The following is a 21,174-nucleotide window of genomic DNA, read 5'->3' on the forward strand; positions in this document are numbered from 1 at the left end:
GAAAGGAGCTCTCAATTTCTAGTAACAAGGTACTGTTACGCAACCTGGTACAAGACTTGACAGATCCAGCTATGGCATCTACGCCCTTCTGGATAATGAAATGGTTGACAGAGGAAAAATCTTTTTCGTCCTCAGATCGAGAAACTACGAGGAACTGTGGGGCTGGCGGTAGTACTTTTGTCACTCGTGGCTGGTCAAGTTTCCGTTCGTGGGCAGAAGTCGAGAGAGAAGAAGAAGTGAAATCCATTGCGGAGGAATCCCCCATGATTGCCAGTGTCTCCGATGGCGCGCTCCTGCCTTGTGGGGACCCTCTCAGAGGGCACTCCCGCCTTAGGTGTTTGTTCACACTTCCCAAGAAACGGACGGAGGGACCAATCGGCATGGTCGGAGGGTTTCAGCTCAGGCAATCACCCCTCCCTGGGCCTGGCCTTTACCAGGGGGTACGTGCGTGCCTTAATTGTCTACCCAGGGCGGGGAATTACGCGTTACCCCCGTCACCGGCTACACGTGCGAACGCGTGGGTCTGCCGTCAGGCATGCACAGGGAGGAAAAAGAAAGAAGAGAGGGAAAGAAAGGACAGACTGTCTCAAATGCCGAGGCGGAGACCAGAGAAGGCAAGGAGAAGAAGGCAAGGAGAAGAAGGCAAGGAGAAGAAGGCAAGGGAAAGAGTAAGTAAGACAATGAGATGGAGAAGAACAAAGAAAGGAACCAACCAAAGGAAGGAAGAAACCAGAAGAAGTGAACAAACCAAAATGACCGCAAATATAGGTCGTGAAACCGTCCGTCTCCGGACGCAGGCGCTAACTACCCACTTGAGGGGGAGGGACTCCTTTTAGTCGCCTCTTACGACAGGCAGGAATACCTTGGGCCTATTCTAACCCCTGGATTCGTAGGAGAGCGGCAGTAGCTGTAGAGACATTGGATTCTTCCCAGGTTTAAGGACGAGGATAACTATACTGTCTTGCCATTGGGAGAGGGAGGGCACCCATGACCCAAATGCAGATGAAGATCCTGAGTAGATGTTGCCTCTGGGTAACGTTTAAGTGTCCGATCCTCTGGTTTTTCTATATGGGCCTGGGGCTGGGTCATATGAAGATGTAAGAGCCTGCAAGAATTCCCATTAAACGAAGAGTTCAATTTGGTGGGGCTTGAAACAGAGGGGGGTGTCTATGCAACTCTGCATTTCTGCTGGAGAAAAGTAGCAGGACAGGAAGAGGATGCCAATGCTGTCACAAAGTGCATCGCGAAGTGTTCCGCAAGGACCAAGGGATCAGCACACAGAGCACCCTGGAGGATAAGACCCTGGACAGAGATTTTCACTGGCAGTCCAGAACGCTATGGAGCTTGGACTAAACCTGCAATGAAGAGCAATACGTCACCAAGGAGGAAACACAGCACTCCCAGAATTCCTTTTTTACTCTGTTTAATAAGGTAGTGAGCCTTAGCAGAGAGACACTTAAAAACAAGGAGGTCGATCTGTGAAGCGTGTCATTTAAATCATTGCAGAACCTGTCAGCAGTGTTGGACAGTGACTGCTGTGTCCTTGATTCACCACAGTACTGGACTATGACGAGAGGGATGGGCTGATGGTAGCAAACTTTTTTGGGGGAAGACTGGGGAAAGAACACTTGATTCGGAGGAATTTAAATCAAAAGTCTTCAGGCAAAATTTAGATGATACTTTTAAAGGCGTGGTCCCACGATGAAGAACTGTCATCATTTTCGCACCATCAGAATTCAATTCATGAGATTATAAACTTTAGGATTGAAGTGGAGAAGGGCAGCTGTCTGCCATTTCTGGACCTCTTGGTTAGCCGGAAAGTGGATGGATCACTGGGGCATTCAATTTACCATCAGCTCACACATACAAATCCATATTTTCAGGCATCTAGCTGCTACCACCCATAAAAAACTATGGGTGCCCTACAAACTTTGGTACACTGAGCACATACGTCTGGCAAAGAGAGCTTTACACAGGAGCAGGATCATCTACAATCTGTGTTCAGAGATAATGGATATTCTCCACATCAGATGAACACAGTTTCGAGAAACAAGAAATGTGTCCACCAACAAAATCAAGAGGAGTAGGAGCGGCAAGTCCAGGGCATTCCTCCCATATGCTGGCAATATACCATCAAAATTAGGAAATATTATGTTAAAGTTATCTTCCAGCCATCTACAAAGACTTCTGTTGTTCTCGGTTCATTACAGGATGATCTGGATTTGTGGCAAGTTGGAGGTACTCAATACCTTGCCAGTGTGACAAAGCCTACATTGGTCAGGCCACACACATAGTATGTGAAAGGGGCGTTGAACATTATCACCACACTCTCCTTTCACAGCCCAGTAAGGAGGCCACAGCAGAGCATTGTATCTCCACAGGACGTTCTATGGATTATTCTGCCAGAGATATCTTGGCCATGATGAGAACCTTCAGAGATTCATATATTAAGGAATCTGTGGAAATAAATTTTGCAGTAGATCTTATTAATGGTGAGGGCATCTTTCAACAGGATAAGACTTGGGAGCTAGTGATTTCTTTAACATATTCAGAAAGAAAACATTTTATGCCTAAAAACACATCTAGCGACAATTAATTTTATTAATTTCACATGAATTTTAACTCTGTGAGTCCGCATTCTGATAGAGGGCCTGTGTGCAGTATCACCATTATGCATGCACCTGAGTTCTATAAATGCAGCAGTATTCAAGAGTGTTCTAAACTCGACAGAAGGTGCTTATAGAGCAGCTGCCTATGCATGTGTGTGTCTGTGCCAAATTTTGGAATAAAGTTGACAACGAGTGTAAAATGCTTACCTGAAAATGGCTGAATGGTTGTCAGCCAAGTACCATGGCAAGAAGTTGACATCAATTGACTGCAATCTCAAAACTTTATAGAATACTTTGTAGATTCCGTTATTTTGTAAACAATTAGGAGCTACATGCATTTTGAGGAATAAAAGATTGGTCAAGTTGGGCTCTGATGTTCAGCATTTTAATGATATGTTTAAAAATTTATTAAACATAGTAGAACAATTCTATTGATTAATTTCTAGATTATGGGAAAAACCCTAGCTTTAAAAGCAGCAAATCTGAAGAGAAAGCTATAACACACACATGCATATCATCTACAAAATATTTGTGGCAATTTGTAATTTATACAGGAAGTTCCACAGAGACAGAAACAAAAATTATTTTTAATGATAATCTGAATGTCAGACAAATTGTAGTAAAACTTGAGCCTCTTTTCAACTTCGGTGATACTCTCTGCATGGAGAACTACTATAAAAACTTACATGCCTGTCACTTTTTGAAAGGAAAAGGAATAAATGTACCTGGCACACTTTGACGGAATGGGATGAAAGTACCTGATGTGTTGAAAAATCCAAGATTCAAGAAAGGTAAAGTCATAACATATCTCTCATGGTGCTGAAATGAGCGCACAAGAAACAGGCAGCCTTTATTTCAATATTTCATAACAACGCAGTTGCTACAACAACAAAAGGGAGCAATGAGGTAAGAAAGCGTCAACGCATTATACAATCCAATTCTATTATGATGGTGTAGATCTGAAGGGCTAGAAAATATTTTTAAAAAAAAGGTAAAGTGGTATATGAAAATGTTCAGAAGGCTGACGATATTTCAGTTTAGAAAGCCAGTGAAAAGACTAAAGAAAAAACACTTAATTTTCAGGCTGCTTCTGTATCACAACTGCTGGAAAGTCACAAGAAAAGCGAAACTTCACTTCGATGAGGGCACCTACAGAAACTGCTATGCCTGAATGGATCACAGAAAGGCATTTTACTGAGAAGATCCAACCCATGCAGAAAAATGTTAGCCTACACAGATGTGCAGCTTGCTGCAAGAAGACAAGAAAATGAAAGGAAACATCATTCGGATGCAGATAATGCAGTGTAGCACTTTGTTTTGAAGATTGTTTCAAGGCATGCTACACCAAAAATTCATTTTGGTTGGTAATGTATGTTTTAAGTTGAAATGTTAAAAATTTCTGAGAATTTAATTACTGTTCTACAAATAATTACAGCAATTAAATAAAAAGCTGCATTCCTGTGTCAAGCAGCCGTGTAAACTCCCACTAATAAGCTAGGTGCTTGCACAGGAGATAGAGCCTAAAAGGTTACTCTTTTTTACAGTATGTTATATTCCTTATCATAATCCAAATTTTAATTACATGAATAAAATCCAATGCACAATAGCTAGAGTTATGTGGGTGAAGTTGACAACAGGTACAACATATGAACATATACTTACCAAAATTCAGGACTCATGTCTAAGAAACAGAGGGCAGAATAAAACCGAGGAATATGGAATTGCTGTGGAATGACAGCCAGTAACCGACATTTAAGATTGCCACTTTTATGTGGAAAAAAACTGTTCAAGACAAGATTAGTTTTCACTGTGTTAATTGCTTACAAGTTCTTAGAACATGATAAATCATACTGCCCTGTAATGATTTAGAAATAGAATTATAGAGGGAGAAGCCACCCAATAAAACTGGATTAGTAAGGATAATTGTCTATTTAGTAAAGGTCAATGGTTTATTAACATATTTATAGACAGCTAAAACTACAATGGTAAGAGTGGCAAAAACTAATAAAAAGAGGTACTGGCAAAATGATAAGAACTCTGATATGCTTCTGCAGAGTGAGAACTGCCCATGATCAATAGTGGAAGCAATGGGCAACAGCCACTTCTTGTTGCTCAGCTCCAACAAAAATTGATACAATAGCTCAGGGCAACAAAAGGTAAATGATATTGAAAACCATCTGCTCTTGTAACTGGCAGATGCTCAAATGGGGAATGGGCAAAATAAGTAGCACTGAACAGTAATTAAGATTTTAGTAAACACCATATGAAGAAGCACATGGTTACAGATGAAGTAACATTTAACTTTTCCTCTCTACCCCCCCCCCCCCCCCTCCCCCCTCATACATTAAATGATGAACAGACGGTACATGATTTATAGAAATGTCATTTGTGGCCACTTCTCATGCTGCACAGAGAATTCTGAAAGACAGACAATAACATAACTGATGTTATTCATTGTGTTTTGATCTCTTAGTTCTAATTAACGTGTCTCAGTTATGTAAAATAAAACTTGAATGAAACAAACAAAGAATATGAGATATGAACAGAAAGTAGCAATGGTACACTACACTTAATAACTAATATTCACAGTTCCAGGGCTCTCTGGTTTTCCAGCCGGATGTGATCGTTTAAGTGCCACGATATTTCAGCGAATAACGTTTCCACCATCATCAGGTGGTCCTGATGGAATGGATTATCTGGTCATTGTAAGTGTTATTTATGTCCATCAGTAGGGATTCAATTCCCTGCGTTGGACAGTCCAATTGCGGCTGCCGATATTCCAATTGCAAGCACTGACGCTTCAATTGCGGCCCCCGACCCAGGTCCACATCGTCCCTGGCTTCGCATCGGGTGGTGGAAGATGCAGAATCCTGTGGAGTGTCCCTGGTGGCCATCGTGTAAGAATCTTGTGTACGCTTGAGGAGTGATTCCTTGATGGAGCTAAGTAATGGTTTCTGTGCCTTGCTGAGTTAAAAACCTGTGCCTCGGTTTATGAGACTGTCTGTTATGCAAATTTCAATGGCCTCTTGAAGATGCTGTCCCTGTAGAAGCTGGTAGGGGCCAGAATCTTGCTCTCTTTGTATTTCGTGTTGTGTCCAATTTCCAAGCAGTGTTCTGCCAGTGCCGATTTGTTGAGCTGGCCTAGGTGTATGTGGCGTGTTTGTTCTTTGCAGCGGTCTTAGACTGTTTGGATTGTTTGACCGATATAGGATTTGCCGCAACCACATGGAATATTATATACGGTCACTTTCTTGGGGCCAAATCCGCCTTTCACTGTCCCCATCAAGGTGCATAACTTGGACGGTGGTTGGAAGACCATGTCAATTTTGTGTTGATTTATCAGTCTCCCAAGTTTTGATGTCAGGTTGCCAACATAGGTTAGAAAGGCAAGGTCTGGTTCCTCATTTTTAGACTGTTCTTCATCTGGGTTCCAGCTGTGTTTCCATTGTCTGAGGGCTGTCTTGATCTGTCAATTGCTTTACCCATTCTTGCGGAACACATTCTCTAAGTGCGAGTTCTTTGTGCAGAATTTGTTCGTACAATATCAAGGATGCCCTGTGAACCAGTGTGTTGAGCACCCTGTTGAGTTGTGAGGGATAGTGGCAACTCGAGGCATGTAAATATAAGTCCACGTGTGTAGGCTTGCAGTATATGCTATGACCCAGTGTGCCATTTGAACTCCGCTCTACAAGTACATTCAGAAAGGGTAATTTCCCTTCCTTCTCAATTGCCATTGTGAATTGTATGTTGTCTGGACAGAATTTAGATCTAAGTCTGTACATGACCAGGTCCTTGGGGCCAGATGACAAATGTGTTGTCCACGTATTGGAAAAAACACACCAGTTTCCATTTGGCTGCTTGTAGTGCCTCCTCTTCAAAACACACCACAAATAAGTTGGCTACCACTGGTGAGAGAGGGCTCTCCATGGCCACACTGTCAGTCTGCGAATAATATTGGCCATTGAAGACGCATTAGGTGAATGTAAGTACATGCCTGAAAAGTTGTGTCAACTCAGAACCAAAGTTCTCGATGATAAGGCGGATTGAATCGTCTAGTGGGACCCGTGTGAAAAGTGACAATATTCAAAGCTGACCACAACATCTGTTTCTCTTAGGGTCAGCTCCTTGGGACGACAAATGAAGTCCGTTGAGTTCTGAATACGGTGTTTGCATTTTCCCACATACAGTCTGAGCACGCCTGCCAGGTGTTGTGCGAGAGGGTACGTGAGCACCCGACCGTATGTTGCTGACAATGGGATGCACCTCTTAAGTGTCTTAGGGAGGATGTATATTCTCGGAGCTACTGCAGAGTGCTGTCTAAGTCTTTTGGTATCCTTCTCCTCAATTTCACCATTTTTCAGTAGGGTGGCAGTGCTTATTAGTATCCTGTTGGTCGGGTATGTCTCGATCTTCCGGTATGCAGGGTCATCAAGCAGTTTGAGCATCTTCTGTTCATAGTCCTGTCTGTTCAGAATGACTGTGGTGTTTCCTTTGTCAGCAGGCAGGACAATGGTCTCTGTCTTCTCTGAGGGCTAGAACTGCCGCTCTTTCTTCCCATGAGATGTGCTGGTGGTCGGTTTCACCTTGGAGGCGCTGCTACCCTACTGAAAAATTGCACAATTGAGGAGAAGGACATTGAAAGACTTTGACAGCACTCCGCAGTAGCTCCGAGAACATACGGCCTCCCTAAGACACATACGGAAGGGGTGCATCCCATTGTCAGCAACATAGGGGTGCCCACGTACCCTCTCGTACACCACCTGGAAGGTGTGCTCAGATCGTACGTGGGAAAGTGCGAACAGTATATTCTGAACTCAACGGACTTCATACATCATCTCAAGGAGCTCGCCCTATGAGAAACAGACATTCAGGTCAGCTTTGATGTCTTGTCACTTTTCACCAGAAAATTTGATCCACCCTATCAGCGAGAAGTTTTGTCCCGAGTTGACAACTTTTCAGGCACGTACTTACATCCATATACTTTGTTTTCAATGGCCAATACTACAAGAAGACTGACAGTGTGGCTATGGGGAGCCCTCTCTCGCCAGTGGTAGCCAACTTATTTACGGAGAGTTTCAAAGAAGAGGCACTACAAGCAGCTGAATGGAAACTGGTGTGTTTTTTCAGATACGTGGATGACATGTGTCATCTGGCCCCACGGACCTAGTCATCTACAGATGTAGATCTAAATTCCAGCCATGACAACATACAGTTCACAATGGAAATTAAGAAGGAAGGGAAATTACCCTTTTTGGATGTACTTTTAGAGCGGAGATCAAATGGCACACTGGGTCACAGCATGTACCGCAAATCTACACATACAGACTTATATTTACATGCCTCAAGTTGCCACCATCCTGCACAATTCAACGGGATGCTCAGCACACTGGTTCACAGGGCATACTCATTATCGGACAAACAAAATTTGCACAAAAAAAAAAAAAAAAATCAAAAACCTAGAAAATGTGTTCCGCAAGAACACATACAGCAATCGACAGATCCAGACAGCCCTCAGACAACGGAAACACAGCAGGAACCCAGATGAAGAACAGTATAAAGACGAGGAACCAGGCCTTGCCTTTCTGCCGTATGCAGGCAACCTGACATTAAAAACTGGTAGACTGCTAAAACAGCACAAAATTGACATGGTCTTCCAACCACCGCCCAAGGTACGTGCCTTACTGGGGACAGTGAAAGACAGATTGGGCCTCAAGAAAGTGGCCATATATAATATTCCACGTGGTTTCAGCAAATCCTACATCGGTCAAACAATCCGAACAGTACAAGACCGCTGCAAACAAAACCAACGCCATACGCACCTAGGTTAGTCCAAGAAATCGGTACTGACAGAACAGTGCTTGGAAACTGGACACAACGCGAAATATGAAGAGACCAAAATTCTGGCCCCTACCAGTTTCTACTGGGACATCATCTTCAAGAGGCCATCGAAATTTGCGTAACGGACAATCCCATAAACCGAGACAGGTTTTCAACTCCAGCAAGGCATGGAAACCATTCCTTAGCTCCATCAAGGAATCATGCTCCAAGCAGACAAAATGTCATTCCATGACTGCCACCAGGGACACTCCACGGGATTCTCCATCTTGCACCACCTAGCGCGACGCTGGGGACGGCGCGGACCTGGGTCAGCACCTGCAAATGGATTGTCGGCAGCTGCTATCGAAGCATCAGTGCTTGCAAATGGAATGTGAACGGCTGCAATTGGAACGTTGGCACAGGGTATCCAAGTCTGATGATGGACATAAATAACACTGACACTAAGCAGACAGACCATTCTATCAGAACCACCCAATGATGGCAGAAAGGTTATTCGCTGAATTATTGTGGGACTAGAATGATCACATCCAGCTGAATACTTGAGAGCCCTGGAAACAGCACACATGCCGGGAAAGCCTCCGATCACATATCAACTAATATTCATTTTATTGTCAATAACACTTAAAACCAGTTCCTGTAAGCCTCTATGTTTCATCTCATTAATTAGTTTTTAATTAGTTTAATCATCATGCGACAGCACACTCATTAAATTTTCTGTACCTTTACTTGCCACTTTCCTGTAGAAGTCAAGGGCTCGCTCACAGCTTCCCACCAGGTTGACCCCAGACACGTAGCGGTAACCAAGAGCCATGCGAGCCCACGCACTTCCTCCAATTGCCCCAAATGTGTAATGCACCAATGCACGTGCTTGGCTGACATTCACAGTGAGGCCAGCAGCATAAAGGAAACCCATACCCTAAAATACACAATGCACAACAATCTGTAGGAAACACGAAAATAACAAACCATCAGATTTTGAAAAATGTTAGTAACTACTACTTTTAGCTTATTTATCGCACCTGAGTCTATCCTTACTCCACCTCTTTCTCCTCAAAAAGGAATTAACTTTGTAGTTCCAAAAGTTAGATTTTCTTCCTTTCTTGCCCCCTCTCCCGTGCCTCCTCCCCTCAAGTTTCTCAGCCCTACTTACTACTTTCCTGTTGTCACAATAACTTGTCTGTTCACCTTTTGCACCACAGCTTCTTCATCCTAAATTGTATCCACAGTGTATATTCTGAAGGTTCTACCAATTTTAGTAATCAAACCAAAACACAGCTAAGTAATAGCCATTGATGAATATTGTGTCTTGTCTTGTTTGTGATGAGTGATAGAATAATGCAATAAATATAATATTACTGAGCATCAGCCAATGCTAATTAGAAAATAACACTTTAATGTTTTTGTTCCTTTTGTGTGTCCTAGACATGAGATATGAAGCAAAAAGGCAAAACACAGTTCCTCTTGTACGCATTGTTGCTGGAAACCAAGTCTTCTGAAGGGCAATGCAGAAGGCAAGCATAGTTCTGAAAAGATGTAGCTCAGCCAGGTAGTGGAAAAAACGCCAAAATTCTACTGGAGAATAATGTTGTAGTACTTTGAGGCCACAAAGGGGCCAAGGGGGCAAATTATACACTATGATCACCTGCTGCCACTGGCAGAAGGGTTAAGGCATCAACACACACAGGTTACAGGTTCCGACGCGTGGTACAACCTGCGGCATCAGGGGCTGTCAGATTCTCCACCTCTGATACAGAGGTGGAACGGGCAGGATCTGGTGACGTTGGAGTCACCAAAATCTCCTTCTTGGAGGACTCTTTCTTATCTTTCCTCTCCTTACAGGATTTGGATGATTGCGAAGGCTTCTGTGAATCAGTTTCAGGTAATGGTGATGATTGCAAAGCCCTGTGACCAGCAGCTTGTGGCTCCTTCAGTCACTAGTTAGTAAACAGTTTTAGACCAGAACAAGCCTTGGAAGGAAGTGACCTGAGGAATCTCTTCCTGGTGAGAGAAACTAGTGGAAGGTGATTTGTCTCCAGCTGGGAGATGTGGACCAATATCCCTGCTGAGTCAAAAGCCAATCATCCCAAAATAGGTGAGAGGGAAGCAGCAAGAGGAGAGCCCCCAACCATCAGTGAGGCAGGCTTGGTCAAGCAGCCCTGAGGACCCACTGTAGTAGGTGTAACAGCTGGGAGCACCAGCGCCAAAGAGGGCGATATCAACCTCAGAGCTGCAGCATATGGTGCTGTTACACATGCTGAGTGCAATGTGTCATACTACTTCTTGGCCTCTTGATAAGTTAGTTTGTCCAGGATCTTATATCCTTTTATTTTCTTCTCTTTGTGGAAAATGGTGCAATCTTGTGAGCAAGGAGAATGGTGCATTCCACAGTTAACACAGATGGGGGGAGGGGCAGAAGGAGCATTCAAATGCAGCAGTTGTCCACAATCTCTACAGATGGGGCTATAGTTGCAATGCAAAGACATGCCCAAATTTCAAACACTTGCAGCATCGTGTTGGGGGGAAGGGGCCACATGGTTTCACATCACATCAGTATACCATCACCTTAACATTTTCAGACAGTGGACTGCCCTCATAGGCCTAGATGAAGGCACCGATAGTGACCTTTTTGTGCTCTGGCCCCCTATGCACAAAACAGATAAAGTATACACCTGTGGCTCCATGTTGGCATGAAGCTTGTCATCAGATTGCAAGAGCAGGTCTCTGTGGAAAATGATGCCCTGAACCATATTTATATTATTATGGGGAGTGACAGTTACCAGTATGTTAGCCAATAAGTTACAAGTCAGCGGTGCCCGTGTCTGTGAGTGTGCATGGGATGCTGTTTTGATCAAAATTGATGCACTTTTCATTTTAGAGAGAGCTGCCACTTTCCCAAACTTATCTCCTTGCTCTCCACAAAGAATAAGGGCTTTGTGGCCAAAAAGGAATCCCCGTCAGTCCTTGTGCAAACTAAGTAATGGGGAAAGTATTTCTCTGCTTGCCACTTAACCCTAAGTTCCTCCTATTCCATTGCCAAGTAAGGGAAAAATTTTAGGATCATATCTTCCTGTATTAAACAAGAACTTTCCTTCCACAGAGGCTGCTGGGGTCATATGGCCACCAGCGGGTGATAACTTTATCTGCTTAATTTGCGGCTTGTCTGGGATGGTGCCACCCTCTCCGAACAGGGGCTCCCCCATTGAAGTTATCCAGCCTCAGCAACTACTACCTGACCTGTAATCCGCTGCTTGGAGTTCCCATGCACCAGTCACCATGGGTACATATTCCTTGGTACACATGGGGAGTTTTCAGCTCAGGCATCAACACTGTTTTCCTGCATGGCCGGGGGCTACCACGGTATAGGAACTTGATAACCCCCCCCCCCCCCCCCCCATCCCAAATATATATAACACTTGATGGCTACAGTACTGGGTGTGTTATCTTACTAAAGGGAAGGATGCAAAGATTGAAAGGCACAGGAGTGGAGCACACAATTCATTGTGTGACCTCCCCCTGCACTTCCGGAGAATTTTAAAAATTGGTGGCAGGTGAAACCAAACAGTGGGGACCATGTGTTTATTTAATGAAAGGCTGTAGAAATTGCCATAAGTGGAAATTCTGGTCCCAAATTATAAATCAGGTACAACTACAGTTTGCACCAAGAAAACCATTTGTTGGACAGGTGGAGAGGGAATGGGATAGTGGAAATATAAGCTCGCAGCATTGAAAGTAAGTAATGCTGCACAGGTCAGGGCCCAATGGTAGCCAAGCATGTATTCACAAAAAAGTTGTTAGCCCCCTGTGGGACACATTTTCTGAAATTTTATCTTCAGCAACTAATTCAGTAACCCTCATGCAATGCAAATATTTTAGATCTTATAGCTACAAACAGACTGGACCTTATTGACCGCAACAATGTAGAGGTTTCATTGTCCCAACTATGGTTACGAACATAAATAAATCAGTCAAGAAGGCTGGGTGAATTTTTCTGTTAGAATGAGCAGGTGAGCCGTTACCAGCATCTCACTTACACAGTGAATTGACATTACTTAGTTCCAGTAAGATTAATAGAGAGAAATTATGAGAAAAGTTTAAACAGGTTATAAATTGTGGTTTGGAGAACTATGTGCCAGTCTGGTGTGGCAGTTTAAGATAGCAAAATGAAAGTTGATGTTTTGAATTTCTCATTTAAGAAATTATTCACACTTGAAAATTGTCCAAACATACCGTCATTTGACCACTGAACAGACTCCTGTATGGACAACATAATAATAAGCATCCCTGGCGTAGAAAAACAGCTGAAAGGGTGAAAACAAATAAGTCACCAGGTATGGATGGAATCCCAATTCGATTTTACAAACAGTGCTCTATGGCACTGGCCCCTTACCTAGCTTGTATTTATCCTAAATCTCTTGCCCATTGCAAAGTCTCAAGCAATTGGAAAAACTTCAGATGACTCTTGCACATAAGAAGGGTAAAAGAATGGACCTGAATAATTACAGGCCAACGGCCGTACTAAATGCAACCAGAGGAAACCAAAAGGAGAGAGACCGCACCACATTTTGTTTCCCGTAGTCAAATATTTGATTCTAAAAAGATGTTCGAAATTTGTGCACAACATCCTCAAAGCTTTTAATCCAAGTCAAGTCCTCTGATTTTAGGCAACTGAATTGTGTTTCTTGGTAACACCAATATGTACTCTACCACTAATTTTTTCTATTTTCTTATTTTAGTGTTTCGGCACCATTTTTATTTATCAACAGTAATGCAACAACAATGGTTTTTAATAATAACTGCACTTCTGTAATAAGTACTCTGATGTAAACATCTCGGTGAGTTCCTACAGAAATTACTTGCTAGTGGATGCAAGTCTTTTGTAATACTTCACAACCTGACATTGGCAGCACTCCGAGACAATTCAATATCTTTCAAGTAGTGCTGATTTTCTCCACTTCTGGCAACACTAGCAAAATTGTCAAGTTATTGTGGCCAAACAGTACTCAGGCTTTGTATTTCCAACTGCCTTGTCTATGATGTAACTTACCAAACGAAAGTGCTGGAATGTTGATAGGCACACAAACATACACACAAAATTCAAGCTTTTGCTACCAACAGTTGCTGCATCAGGAAAGAGGGAAGGAGAGGGAAAGACAAAAGAATGTGGGTTTTAAAGGAGAGGGTAAGGAGTCATTCCAATCCCGGGAGTGGAAAGATTTACCTTAGGGGGACTTCCTCAAATCCTGGCCTGAAATGAGATCCATCCTTCATGAAACCCTCCCCACTCCACCAAGAGTGTCTTTCCGCCGTCCACCTAACCTTCATAACCTCTTGGTTCATCTCTATGAAATCCCCAAACCACCTTCCCTACCCTCTGGCTCCTACACTTGTAACTGCCCCCGGTGTAAAACCTGTCCCATGCACCCTCCAACCACCACCTACTCCAGTCCTGTAAACCGGAAGGTATACACGATCAAAGGCAGAGCCACGTGTGAAAGCACCCATGTGATTTACCAACTGACCTGCCTGCACTGTGAAGCTTTCTATGTGGGAATGACCAGCAACAAACTGTCCATTCACATGAATGGACACAGGCAGACAGTGTTTTGTTGGTAATGAGGATCACCCTGTGGCTAAACATGCCTTGGTGCACAGCCAGCACATCTTGGCACAGTGTTACACCGTCCGGGTTATCTGGATACTTCCCACTAGCACCAACCTGTCAGAACTCCGGAGATGGGAACTTGCCCTTCAGTATATTCTCTCTTCCCGTTACCCACCAGGCCTCAACCTCCGCTAATTTCAAGTTGTCGCCGTTCATACCTCACCTGTCATTCAACAACATCTTTGCCTCTGTACTTCCACCTCGACTGATATCTCTGCCCAATCTCTTTGCCTTTACAAATGTCTGCTTGTGTCTGTGTATGTGCGGATGGATACGTGTGCGCGCAAGTGTATACCTGTCATTTTCTCCCCCTAAGGTAAGTCTTTCCGCTCCTGGGATTGGAATGACTCCTTACCCTCTCCCTTAAAAACCACATCCTTTTGTCTTTCCCTCTCCTTCCCTCTTTCCTGATGGAGCAACCGTTGGTTGCAAAAGCTTGAATTTTGTGTGTATATTATGGGGTAACGCAGCATTTACTCATCAAAAGCATTTACCCACAGTTATATTGTATATATTGTAGGCCCAATGTCAATGAGTCAGGCTTTCTAACTACAGCTTTACAACCTACGTTCTCCAGTGAAATTAGGTACAATAGCGTTCCTCCTGGAATGGTATTCCAATGCCCAACCAATGTACACAACATCCTGGACCACACATATACTATATCCATTACCAACCCCTTGCCACATGGTTCACATTCCTGCCTTCCAATTCACCCACCCAGACAACATCTTATTCTAGTACAGGCTTATCCTATCCCATCAGGTGCAGGGCCATCTGAGAAAGCAGCCACATCGCACGAGTTCTGCTCCAATTTCTGCACAACATTTTATGTGAGCACTACCACCACCCCTCAACTGTCCATTCAATTGACTGGCAATGGCCAAACTGTGGCCATAAGCAGACTTTACCACCCAAGTGGTGCATCTCACTGCTGAGCACAACATGCTCAATTTCAATGGCTGCTTTACAATCCATGCCACTCAAATCATGTCCCCTAATACCAGCTTTTCTGAACTATGTGGATGGGAGTTGTCCTTTTAACACTACCTTTGTTCCTGTCTTCAATTTCTGCTAGCACCCTGCCCTATGCCCATCTCCACCCATTTCTAGGACCCTGACTTCACTCAGCATGCAACACATCTTCTTCCTGACAGTCTCACCTTCCTCAGTACATTTCCTTGACCACACTTCCGATTCTCATTTTGCTCCTCCTTCCAAAAGGATTCACCTGAAAGTAAGTTCCCAGTCTTGTTTCTGAGTCTGTCAACGACTCAATGCTTCTACTATTCAGTGAGTAGTTACCTTTACTCTTAAATTAATTACATTCTGCCAGAACTTTCCAGTATCGAAATTAAAAATAAGTAATCTGTCACAGTTTGAAAATACAACTCCACAAGAATGATCAATAAAGTTAGTGGCTCAGAAAGGTGTGCAAATCTTTGATTCTCTTACTCAATAATATAAATTTGTGGCAGACAGTTAACCATACTTTAAGTATAACCTACAATTTTTTTCTGGACAACTGATATATTTAATTCCAAATTAGTAGTGTTCACAGTATTCAAGGTAAAAGTGCCGATGCTTAATATGTTCATTTTTTTATCAAACTGAAGCCACTCTGCTATTCAGTAAACAAACAGCAGGCATGTAGCCATACTCAAACAAATCAAGTATGACTATAAACCGTCTGGAAACACTATCCAATTTTGATAGAAATCTAGTAAATGACTTACAGAATATACACACATCAAAAAAAGTTTTGCATCATCCTGGTTCGCAGAACACCTGAAGACAGACATCGATTGTGGTTATTGTATCACAGACACAGTCCCTTTGACTATTCAGAGATGTCACTAAACCCTCCTAAAGATGTAAACAACCACGCATGAGCAGTGCCTACTACAGGGAGGGTGTCCGACAGCCAATCAGTTCGTCATTCCACCCGGAAGAGGTACACGGCTTGTGTTGTCTTTACTTCAACCATGCCGAGACGGTCAATACTGCAGTTTGATTGTGTCCACATTATTACTTTGTGCCAGGAAGGGCAACAAGGGATGTGTCCAGGTGTCTCGGAGTGGAGCAAAGCAATGTTGTTCGGACATGGAGGAGATACAGAGAAACAGGAACTGTCGATGTCATGCCTTCCTCACGCCGCCCAAGGGCTACTACTACAGTGGATGACTGCTACCTACAGGTTATGGCTTGGAGGAACCCTGACAGCAACGCCACCATGTTGAATAATGCTTTTCATGCAGCCACGGTATGTCTTGTTAAAACTAACTATGCGCAATGGGCTGCATGACGCGCAACTTCATTCCTGGTGCCCATGGCACGGTCCATCTGTGCAATGACTACAGCATGCAGCACAGTACAAATGGGCCCAACAACACGATGAATGGACCGCTCAGGATTGGCAACACATTCTCTTCACAGATGAGTGTCGCTTATGCCTTCAACCAGACAATCATCGGCAACGTGTTTGGAGGCAACCTGGTCAGGCTGAATGCCTTAGACACACTGTCTAGTGATTGCACCAAGGTGTAGGTTCCCTGTTGCTTTGGGGTGGCATTATGTGGGGCCGATGTACACCGCTGGTGGTCATGGAAGGCACCGTAATGGCTGTACAATACATGAACGCCATCCTCCAACCGATAGTGCAACCATATCAGCAGCATATTGGCAAGGCATTAATCTTCATGGGTGATAATTTGTGCCCCCATCATGCACATCTTTGAATGACTTCCTTCAGGATAACAACATTGTTCGACTAGAGTGGCCAGCATGTGCTCCAGACATGAAACCTATCAAACATGCCTGGGATAAACTGAAAAGGGCTGTTTGTGGTTGACATGACCCACCAACTATTCTGAGGGATCTACGCCGAATCACCATTGAGGAGTGGGACGATCTGGACTAACTTGTGCATAGTATGCCATGGCAAATACAGGCATGCATCAATGCGAAAGGACATGTTACTGGGTATTAGAGGTACCAGTGTGTACACCAATCTGGACCACCGCCTCTGAAGGTCTCGCTGTGTGGTGGTACAACTTGAAATGTGTGGTTCTCATGAGCAATAAAAAGGGTGGAAATGATGTTTTTGTTGATCTCTATTCCAATTTTCTGTACAGGTTCCAGAATTCTTGGAACCGAGGTGATACAAAACTTTTTGTTGATGTGTGTAGAATTAACTGATTAATAAAATTTTGGTCATTCAGAACAAAATTTCATCGATCACACCTATCCAAACAAGCTTAATGCTGTCTACTTATACAATACTACTTGTTGTAATACTTTTCTTGGCCTTGTATGGTACAGGTGAGTTCAAGAGTTTTATTGATTTACACCTACTTGTGCCAACAACAAACAAGTTTTTAAAACACTCTTATAACTAATCAGTCAAAATGACAGTCACAATTGTGTTATTTATTTTGTCGCCAACCGGTTTCAACCCACGATGGGGTCATCTTCAGGGCAATTTATACCATTTGGTCACTCACTGGAGATGTCACCCTGCCTGTGCATGGTCGGCATAATTATGCCAACCATGCACAGGCAGGGTGACATCTCCAGTGAGTGACCAAATGGTATAAATTGCTCTGAAGATGACCCCATCGTGGGTTGAAACCAGTTGGCGACAAAATAAATAACACGATTGTGATTGTCATTTCGATTGATTGATTGATTATAAGTAAACCAATCACTGCTATCTCCATGCATCTATGTTGTCTAAAAACTTTTATAACTTTGCCAGAAAGCCTGTACATACCATATGAGCATCTGGCACACCTCTTTCAGCCAGCTGCTGGAAACTGTCTTTGGCTGCTTCGAGGTTCTGCGGCAGTGTCGAGCCAAGCAACTGTGCCCAAGCGACCTGCATCTCAGCAGCTGTATGACCAAGGTTAGCAGCTTGCTGAAGTAATCTATATGCCTCCTGCTTGTTTCCTCTGGTCGCATTTAGTACGGCCATTCCTTTCTGATACAGTTCCTCAGCTAAAAATTTAAGGATAACGAAATTTCAACAATAATTCAGTGTTATCAACATCAACAAGCAGAAAAGTTGGTATAGTCAATCACTTGGTTAAGAAAGAAGCTCCACAATTCTAAATATGACGTGGAATGATTTAATTTTAACTAATGTATATTCAGAGTAGCTGTGGCAGAATTTCAATACAGTAGTTTATCAAAAATATATAGCTTGCATTATATTTAAAGCTGGCACAGTTTGCCCTTTCTGTACAAACATCACCAGGAAACTTCTTTGAAAACGATGACCTGCTATACATTATGTACAGAGCAAAAGCATAAAAAAAGACAGAAATTTAGCCTTGCCTCTGAAGGGGTAGAATATGGATAGTTCCACGAGTAATGGAATAACTGACAATGGTTATTTATTTATTTATTTCAGTTTAAAGATAAAAAAGAACAATCATTATAAAGGACAAATGATTTATTGTATTTTCTACATAAGCAAAGAAATATAACTTCTTAGTGTAATAGTTTACGTTTCATTCATATGACACTTGGGTAAGAAAACTTATTGTAACGATGTGACAATTCAGATGTCCTTACTGTTCTCATTTATAATGCAACATTAATTCAGCTCACCCATTTCTACAAAAAATCAATTATGGAGAGGAATAAATGAGGAACAAGATGGTATAATAGACAAATACATTAAATAAATACTTAACTCATGACATTAAAAAATCTCTGGTAATGGAAAGAGACTTTCACTGGAAAATTACTAGTTCCATTCTGCATTGCTGTTGTGTGGGGAAAAATGACACTCCTCTGATTTACAGTAGCTACAACCAGACAGCCTTGTTCTGCCCAAAATTTATCTTTCTTTGAAGGAAACAAACATTTCTATTTGTGTCTTTCTTTCTAAGAAATGAAATTTCATAATCATCATCAATATGCCTTACATGCTCCACAAAAAAAAAAAATCTTTACTTTTTTCTGGGCTGGCAACCAGAGCAAAATTCTCATAAAGCAAAGAAGTATGATTAATCAGGTCCTGTGAATTTGCTTTGGTTGAAGCTTGCTTTTTGAAAATGTGTACAAATCTCTGGGGATTAGTGAGTAACACTGGTATTCAATCATAAAAGAAGAAATAGGAGTAACAACATGGATGGTTTTTGTCTGCTCTACCGAAAATATTACCATTCTTGTAATTTTTGCCAAGTCCTTACCACCAGACAGTACATGTTCCTTAGCTCTGCAGGTATTCCAGACGGCACACCTTACAGTTTCACCTATCCCATCCACAACACCTTCGCCATGTGATGAGACAGGGGATCGCCATGAACTATTTATTCCAGAGCATTCTCTGAAAAAAATGTCTAGTTGGCACTGCTCAAATTAACTGGCTGCACCATCACCATAGTAAACTTCCATCAACACAACATATAAAAAAATCTTTTATCACTTAGGTCTAATTCACAGTGACCTTCAAAGAGAACAAACATTCTGTCGTAGTAACCAGGAAGACAGTAGATGCTATATCGCCAGTAGGCTACATCAAGTTACTTTCTAAGAACAAACTTTGTAAAGTAATATCTGAAGCAAAACGACTAGCAAATAAAGCATATATAAATGAGTCTAATAACATATGTAAAGCAATGATGGATATTGTCAGAAAAACTTTATGAACTGACATCAAACAAAAAAACACCGCAATATCTTCAGCACAATGGCCAACAAAAACGAACATCAAACAATCTGTTATACATTTAACAAACAATTTTCAGGAATAGCTAACAGCCTATCATTTGGTCGCTCTTTACCAACAAAATCCTATTCTCCAAAATGTATAAGATCTGACAAATCAATTTTTCTAATACCTGCAACTTTGAAAGAGTTTCTGCTAACTATTCGGAATATGAAAAGTTCCCTCTCATCTGGCCTTGATGGTCTACCTGCCTATGTAATAAAACATGTTGCCAATGAAATAATACAACCACTCTGCAACATAATAAACTGCTCAATGAATACTAGCATTTTCCTTCAAATTCTCAAATACTCCAAGATAGTTCTGTTACACAAGAAAGGGGACAAACATGAAGTCAACAACTACCGACCCACATCCCTTCTCCCAACTGTGTCCCAAATAATTGAAAAAATTGTATATACCCGTATAATGTCCTTTCTTGTAAATGACTCCCTATTAACAGCACAGCAGTTTGGTTTTCGTGAAAATAAAATCAATCAATGAGGCTCTCTTTTCGTTTACGGATGAGATAATAGAAGCATTTAATGAAAAACATTATGCTTCTGGATTTTTTATTGATCTGACAAAAGCATTTAATCTAGTCAACCACACACTACTACTCCACAAACTGGATGCATATGGTATAAGAAGAGTCTGTAATGACTGGTTCCAGCCATATCTATCAAACAGAGGGCAGCTGGTAGAAATAGCAACAAATGACGGAAAAACAGCCCATTCAGATATAATACCAGTCACATCAGGAGTCCCACAGGCCCCCTCCTCTTCCTTATCTTCGTTAATGACCTCCCAGAACATCTACCCTCAACAGTACCTGTGTTATTTGCCGATGATACAAACCACCTCTCTTGCAACATTTATCCACACCAGATGAGAGCTGACCTAACTTACAGCAGTGAAAGGCTCCTATACTGACTCTATGCGAACAAACTCCTACTTAATATGGAAAAAACGACTTATGGTCTTCTGCCCATCAAACAACCATACAACACATATGGAACCACAAATCATGGACAAGAAAGTTATTGAACAAGTCAGTGAGACTAAATTCTTTGGTCTCTGGATAGATAACACACTGCAGTGGAGTATCCACAGAGAGAAACTACTGTGTAAATTGAGTAGCCTGTGCTATGCCTTCAGAATGTGACCACCATTAAAACTGTATACTTTGCACTAGTGAACTCAGTCGTCTCATATGGCATTCCATTCTGGGGGGCAATAAATAGGAAAATACTCGTTATGCAAAAGCGAATTGTCAAGGTCATGTTAATATTGCCACTGCACACACCTACCAAACCAATCTTTAAAGAATTCTGAAAATTACCTGTACC

General features: G+C 42.3%; 1 protein-coding gene across 1 annotated transcript in view; it reads right to left on the reverse strand.

The window, feature by feature from the left end:
* The window catches only part of LOC126364928 (protein sel-1 homolog 1-like), an 84,953-nt gene that overhangs the window by 46,480 nt on the left and 17,299 nt on the right, over positions 1-21,174 (reverse strand). Inside the window, exons 2-3 of the mRNA XM_050008097.1 lie at positions 17,882-18,105; positions 9,168-9,363 (exon numbers count right to left, since the gene is read on the reverse strand). Of these exons, the coding sequence (XP_049864054.1) occupies positions 9,168-9,363; positions 17,882-18,105 (420 nt within the window). The remainder of the gene's footprint in view (positions 1-9,167; positions 9,364-17,881; positions 18,106-21,174) is intronic.

The sequence above is a fragment of the Schistocerca gregaria genome, chromosome 1 (assembly GCF_023897955.1).
Source record: "Schistocerca gregaria isolate iqSchGreg1 chromosome 1, iqSchGreg1.2, whole genome shotgun sequence".
Taxonomy (NCBI): domain Eukaryota; kingdom Metazoa; phylum Arthropoda; class Insecta; order Orthoptera; family Acrididae; genus Schistocerca; species Schistocerca gregaria.